The 7,346-nt window shown below is 31.4% G+C and overlaps 1 protein-coding gene across 1 annotated transcript; it reads left to right on the forward strand.

The window, feature by feature from the left end:
* LOC107623913 (ABSCISIC ACID-INSENSITIVE 5-like protein 2) lies at positions 3,058-7,320 on the forward strand. The gene is made up of 4 exons (XM_016326315.2): positions 3,058-3,303; positions 4,419-5,309; positions 5,425-5,496; positions 7,128-7,320. Exons 2-4 carry the CDS (start codon positions 4,503-4,505, stop codon positions 7,209-7,211), a joined length of 963 nt encoding a protein of 320 aa, XP_016181801.1. The 5' UTR covers positions 3,058-3,303; positions 4,419-4,502; the 3' UTR covers positions 7,212-7,320.

Consider the following 7,346-nt stretch of genomic DNA (forward strand, 5'->3'; position numbering starts at 1 on the left):
TTTTGTATACTTAATATAAAATTTATATAAATAATAGATTTTAAATAAATAAATATATATAGAGTACTAATAAAATAGAAAGTCAAAAATATATTTATATTTTTTATATTAATTCTAATAATTTTATATATAAAAAAGATATTACTTATGTGATTTTGTAAATAAATTTGTTGATTTGGACTTAAAAATTATCCATTTTTTTTGTAAAATTAGGTTGGTTTAAGTATAAATTGGTTGTTACAACTTAATATTTTTTAAAATTGACAAAGTAAAATATTACATAGGAATCGTTTTTTGAAAAAGACATTACATAGGGATTTTTAAAAATAATTTGTTAAATTAAAAATTAAAATTATATCTTTTAATTATTAGTTTTTAAAATAATGAATACTAAAATTCTGTATCTTTACGAAATAATATGAGTACTAATATAGTACGAAATAATATGAGTACTAATATGTATATTAAAATTCCTTCAATGTCCCGCTATCTGCTATAGAACCGCAGTTCATACTCAACAACCAAGAGTTGAGATTATTCAGTCTTTATATCAGCCTGTTCTTTTCAGTGATGAAGATAATGGTATCATTAGGTGCGTGTTATCTAATAATAGCATTTGTTTGAGGTTGAAGAGATTTGAAGTCTTGATTCATGTATGTTACTATTGTTGTGTTCTTTTTAAGGAGTTGCTTGTTCTATCTTTCGGAAGAGAAAGCTTGAACAAATTATAATTTTCAGGTATTATTAGTAAAATGAGAATTTATACATTGGATTAGTCCTAATAATGATTTACAAATTTTTAGAATATTAATCTGTTGTGTTTTGTTTTTTAAGTAATGTTGTCAAATTGATTAATGTACTTTACATAGGTCTAAACTTATATTTTGCAAATGTTATATTTAGAGACGGAGTCACTGATATAATTAAACTTATATATTAAATAGTATTTTATCTTGTTAATTAGGTACTCTTTAGGTACTCTTCAAGTACTCTGGTGTATAATCTTAATTATATTGCTCAAAATAATTATATTGTGTGTAACAATACCAGCTGTTAAATCAGTCATTTATATTGGAATCCAAAATCCACAGTAAAAATTTATGAAATAATACATGTATATACACAAAATATGGTAGTTGATTGTTAGTGTAATAGTATCAAGGTAGCATTTTTATAAAATAAAATGGAATTCCATTAAAATTGAATAACTCTCACTGTTTAGGCATGCAAATATCTTGATGGGAGTTGGTCTCCCAAATTCACTTTTATTGTTGCTCAGAAGAACCATCACACTAGGTTCTTTATGGACAATGCTTCAGATAATAATGTTCCACCAGGTCAGTCTCTTGTATACCAGAATATGCAAAAATAAATTGTGAAAATTGATTTTCTATTGTAACTTCTTTTTTTGGTGCAGGAATTGTTATTGACAACTAAAAGTTGTAACATTTTTTTGTATTTTTATTTTAATATTGATACAGGGGACAATTCGCTCTACTCATTACCAAATTTTGCATAATAAAATTAGGTTTTCTGTTGATGCTTTGCAAGAATTAGTACATTCTCTTTCTTATGTGTAAGTATTACATTTTATATGATTATTTAATTAACTTAACTACATGTGTAAAAATTTTTTGTGTATGAATAATAATGGTTCATTTTCTTTTTCTAAACTTTCAACAGCTGCTAGAGGACCACAACTGCCATATCAACAAGTATACTATAAATTTTTTCCTAACTTCCATGTTATCCTTTTTTTTATTTTTTGTAGTATAATCTTATAATCATCTATTATTATTAAATATCTGCTATATATCTATTCTATTAATCAATATATGTTGTATTAATACCTAAAATATATTAGAAAATATGATATTTAATTATTATTACATACTCAAATAGTTATTTATTCTAACCACATTCATATATATGATCATGATGACTTCATATTTTTTTTACAAGAAACAGAATAGATTTTTTTTAACTTAACTCATTAGTGCAGTTGCTCCTATTTTGCTATGCTCACTTAGCGTCTGCTCAAATGGCACAAACTTTGTTTCATGAACCGGATCATCTTCCAGCCATGGCGGAGCTACAAGTTCTGGTGCAGTTCATGTACTCCCTAGCTACCAACAATTTAGATAACATGTATGATCATGCTTAATAACTTGTCCAGCAAACCTCGTCTTTTGTCATTAGATGAATGTACTCCTTCATTCAACTAGCACAGATTCATTGAACCACTTATTTTGAATTTCGTTCAATAAATAAATACATCACAATCCGACCAAAGCTTTTATATATACTAATATATAAACAAGTATTAAGGTGTTTATTCATTTACTTTTATTTATTAAATGTACGTACAAATAAAAATAATTTTTTTAAGATTGTAAGTTGATTTTAACTTTTTTTTTAAGTTATAACTTAAACAAGAGATCTTAGTTTAAGTCTTGAAAATAACAGTTAAAAATATTTTTTTATGAAATATATATAATAAAACATATTATAAAAAATGGTATATAAACCTATTTTATATATGATGTTGTTAATATATGTCAAAAGATATTTGAAGATGTAATGAAAAATATTTTACTTAAAGTTAATTGAAAAAATAATTTTTATATTTTTAATGTAATAATATATTAAAATTTAAAATGTAGAATTTAGTTTATAATATTTAAAATTAGTTAATTATTAACAAAAAGTGATAAATTTTATTTACTATGTATCATTATTATTTTCAATATACACTGTATAGATTATATATAATATAGATATAGATATTGATATTGATAATTAAATAATAAATTTAGCATATTAATACAATATTATATGGAATAAAAAAGTGAAATGAAATGCAGGATGAAACTCTCAACTAGCAATGCCTCAAAATGGCATAATTTTTCCATTCTCACCTACAGTTTTTCGAGTTCGAGTCTGACTCTTAATTTTCAGAAAAAAAAAAATGTAGAATGAAAGTCTTTTATTACATCAGATAAAAACATATAATAATGCAAGGAAATTAAAGTTTTGCCATTTGGAGGAGAGAATATTTAAAATTGCAAGGAAATGCAGAATTTGCCATTTGGTTATCTCTCTTCACTTCTCTCTCTCACCAACCTGGGTATTGTCATTCCTTTCCTCCGACCACACCACTTTTATTACACACACTCGATTCTCTTCATTCTCACACTTAAGTTTTTTTTTTTTTTTATAATTTATTTTCTTCAATCTTTCTCCCAAAACCCATTGTTTCTCTTCACTCACTTACTCACTCTCAGATCGGTGTTTCGTAACCAGGTACTTTCCATTATTCTCTTTCTCTTTTTTATTTTTTTATTTTTTCACCTTTTAACAAAACATTGATATGTCTTAAGACTCACTCTTTTGTTCTTCTTCTTAATTGTTGTAATTTATTTTAATTTTCTGAATGTCATCATTGCATTCGAGAAACCAATTCTATGCTGATCTCGTTGCCCTGTTTAGCTGAATTTTTCTCCTTTTTCGGCGCTCACTCTGAATTCCTTGCATGCAAATGACGTTTCTCTCTGTTTTACTTCTCTGTTTTTTTCAGTTTGTTTACTGAAAATCCTGTGTTTCAAATATTGTGAATACTTCTTTTTGGGGTTAATCTCGTGTTTCTGATGATCCTGTAAGAAAAAATAATTGAATGTGTTTGTTTATCTTCTGTACCTTTTTCTAATTTGTTTTAAAAATGAATTTTTCTCAGTTTTAACTGTTGTGTGGAATTGGGGCCTGATATTCTGACCAAAGGGTTTTTGGAATGAATTTCCCAGGGACTTTTTGTTTTGTGGTTTTTGAAAGGGAAATATGGGGTTTAGGGTTTCAAATTTAATTTTGTTGATGTTGCTGCATCTTTGTGCCTGCCTGCATGCAATGGATCAAGATTGTTGATTCTTTTTTTTTTAATATTTGTTTTTCTGGAAAAAATTTTTATGTTTTGCTTCTGAGAATGAGAGTGATAACTTTGAAGTTATTATTCATAATTTTCAAGTTAATGGTTTAGTTTTGTAGTTAATTATGTTAATCTTTCTGTGTTTTAATTGTTTCATTAATTTCTTTTTTCAAATTGGTTTTATACATTTCGTTAAGAGGGAAAACAGGAAATTTATGTTGTACTAATAAATGGAGAAAATCGTGTAAAATTAATTGTGCATTTAGAATTTAAGATGGTTAAGGAATATTGTTGCTTTAGCCGTGCATGTCTATGGATTCAATACTTTTGTTTCATTTTTTTGTCCATCTAATTAAAATGGAAGAATTATAAGGTTACAACAAACACAAGTTACTTATTTGCCTTCTGTTAGATTGCATGCAAAAGGCTTTTGGTTACTACAGATCATATGAACTTTATGCTGATCTCCTCACAAATGCCATTGCTAAATGTTTCTCAGGCTTGGATTTTGTGAGCATGTTCGGTTTATGAAATATGAAGTGAACTTTTATCATTGATATTTGGTTACTGGGGGATCCATACTATGGGGTCTCAAGGTGGTGGTGAAAGTAATGGTAAACATGCACAGCTTCAGCCTTTGGCACGGCAAAACTCAATGTACAGTCTTACGCTCGATGAGGTTCAGAATCAATTAGGTGACTTAGGAAAACCCCTAGCTAGTATGAACCTTGATGAGCTTCTAAAAAATGTATGGACTGCTGAGGCCAACCAGTCTATAGGTATGGAAATTGACCGCACAACACAAGCTAATCAAGCTGCGCTGCAGCATCAAGCTAGTCTATCGATAACTAGTGCGCTTGGCAAGAAGACAGTTGATGAGGTATGGAGAGATATCCAGCAACATAAAGATAACAACGAGAAGAAGCCTCGAGACAGACAAGCTACATTGGGAGAGATGACCTTGGAGGCTTTCTTGGCGAAAGCAGGGGTCGGGATTGTCCCTGAAGCATCGGGTAATACTAAAAGTGCTGGTCCTTTAGCTGTTGCTGATTCTAATTTAACAGCACCACCATTCCCTCCACAAGGTCCAATGATGCAATATGCACAACCACAGTATCAGCATCCTCAGCAAAGTTTAATGGGGATGTATATGGCTGGCCAGAACATAGCACAGCCATTGCACATGGGGGCTGGTGCTGCTTTGGATGTTCCATATGCTGATGGTCAGGTGGCAATGCCTTCACCTTTGATGGGAAGCTTGTCCGATACGAAGATACATGGGAGGAAAAGGGGCACACCGGAGGACATATTGGAGAAGACGGTGGAAAGGAGGCAGAAGAGGATGATCAAGAATCGGGAATCTGCTGCCCGATCTAGAGCAAGGAAGCAGGTTACCTTTCTCTTTCTTTGAACTATGTGTCATATTGATGTGATATAATATGAAGTTCCTTTTCTATGTTTAGCTTTTCCCTTAATAAAATTTCTTCACCTTGATGACTAAATAGGCTTACACAACGGAATTAGAGAATAAGGTGTCGCGCCTGGAAGAGGAAAATGAAAAGCTGAGGAAACGGAAGGTTAGATTCATCTTTGAAGTTCTTTTTTACTTTGTTTCAATCCCCGCTCCCACTTCCCTAGTCCCCTGTTACTCTCAAGTGATGAATATGATAGTGAGACTTAGCACGATGGTAAGATTGCTATGCCGTGACCTAGAAGTTACGGGTTCAAATCCAAGAAACATCCTATCTACTTGTGGTGGTAAGCCGAGTACACTTCCCCAACCCACGTCCTATTAGGTGGGAGTGATGTGCTCGGCGCTGCCCTCCTAGACTTATAATTTTAAGCGCTGAATGTATGGTGTTATTTTCTGATTGATAATATCAATTCTTAATATTCAAGATAAGATATGAGCAATCTATATTTCTTCTTCATTATTAATTCTCTCTAAACTTAAAATCTTATTACAAGGTCTTGACATACTATTTCATTGTTTTCTAATTGTGAGTAAAATCTTAGAGTTATTGACCATGAAATTTGAAAAGTGTATTCCTCAACTATCTGATGCATGTGTATTCCTTACAAGTCAAAGTGCAATGCAACAAACAGCATCATTTATTACATGGTTTGACGAGTAATTTCATTACTTGAGCCAGTAGTGCTGTAGTGCAATTTGGCATTGAACCAACCTAGTCAAAAGATTTGGTTGGATGGTGATGTTGGGAACTTGATTGCCCCACCAGATCTCCATTGCGAGCTCCCAATGCACCCTTAATGTAATCCAAAAGAAACAAAAATATGTTATTTTAACACTTTTATGGCTATTAGCCTATTAGAACACTGATTAGTGAAGTGGGTTGCAGACAGATATGATTGATATTTTAGAAATCTCTGGTTTATTAATGTTGTGCTTTAAAAGGAAAAATTCATTACATATAGAGAGCTGCTAGTTCTCTAATCTGGCTGGGAAGACATGAGTAGAGAGAATTGAGGAAATGCCTTATATGAAATAAACAAATAAATAAGTAAATAAATAAAAGGCCTCACCGGTTCAGGGAAGTGGCTCAGCAATTGCATTTTTCCTTGTATTTGTCATTTCAGGTCAACTCCCTCACACAATATTGAACTTAGAAGATCTGTGCCCTACGTATCTGGAAATAACTCTTAGCTGAAGTTGAATTGTTAAAATCTATTATCTTCCAATTCCTGTTCTTATTCATGGAAAAGGCTTCTCTAAGCTCTCTTGCTTCCTTCAAAGATTTGCATTTGTGTACTCTTGAATGATGCATCTCTTCATTATACTTGAATTAGATAGCAATCTTCTCTCTGTGAAAGAAACTTGATTTCTTAATTTATTTTTTCTGTGGGCTAAAATTATTCACTTAATGTTTTATCCAAAAAATGACATTTACTTCTGCTGCACGGCATACACATAAGTTGTTACTGCACATAATTGAACTAAGCCTTTAAGGCTGCTCTTCTTTGCAGAGGTATAAGAAGATTTCTTCAATAATTTTTTTTTTTAATGCAAGTAATTGGTAGGAAGATTATTAAAGGTTCTACTTGTAGATTACAAATTCTTCATGCTGCTGTCCCAATACACACAGAAATCTTGTTTATGTTACATTCATGCTGCTGTCTTAATCTTGTTACATTTGTAGTTCCTTGTCCATTTTCAACTAGCCCACTAACTTTTGTCCTAAACATGCAGGAACTAGAGAACCTGTTGTCTAGTGCACCCCCACCACCCCAACCTCGATATCAGATTCGCCGAACATCATCTGCCTCGTTCTGACATCTGTACCTGTAAGTGGAGGCAGGGTAGTCAATCAAAGGCACCAAAGCTGTTGTATTAGTTGGTGCTTTAGGTTGCCTTTCTTGATAACAGTTTAAATAAAAAGGGGGAAAAAAGAGGGGGGGGGGGTGGCGG

Source organism: Arachis ipaensis, chromosome B10 (assembly GCF_000816755.2).
Source record: "Arachis ipaensis cultivar K30076 chromosome B10, Araip1.1, whole genome shotgun sequence".
Lineage (NCBI taxonomy): Eukaryota > Viridiplantae > Streptophyta > Magnoliopsida > Fabales > Fabaceae > Arachis > Arachis ipaensis.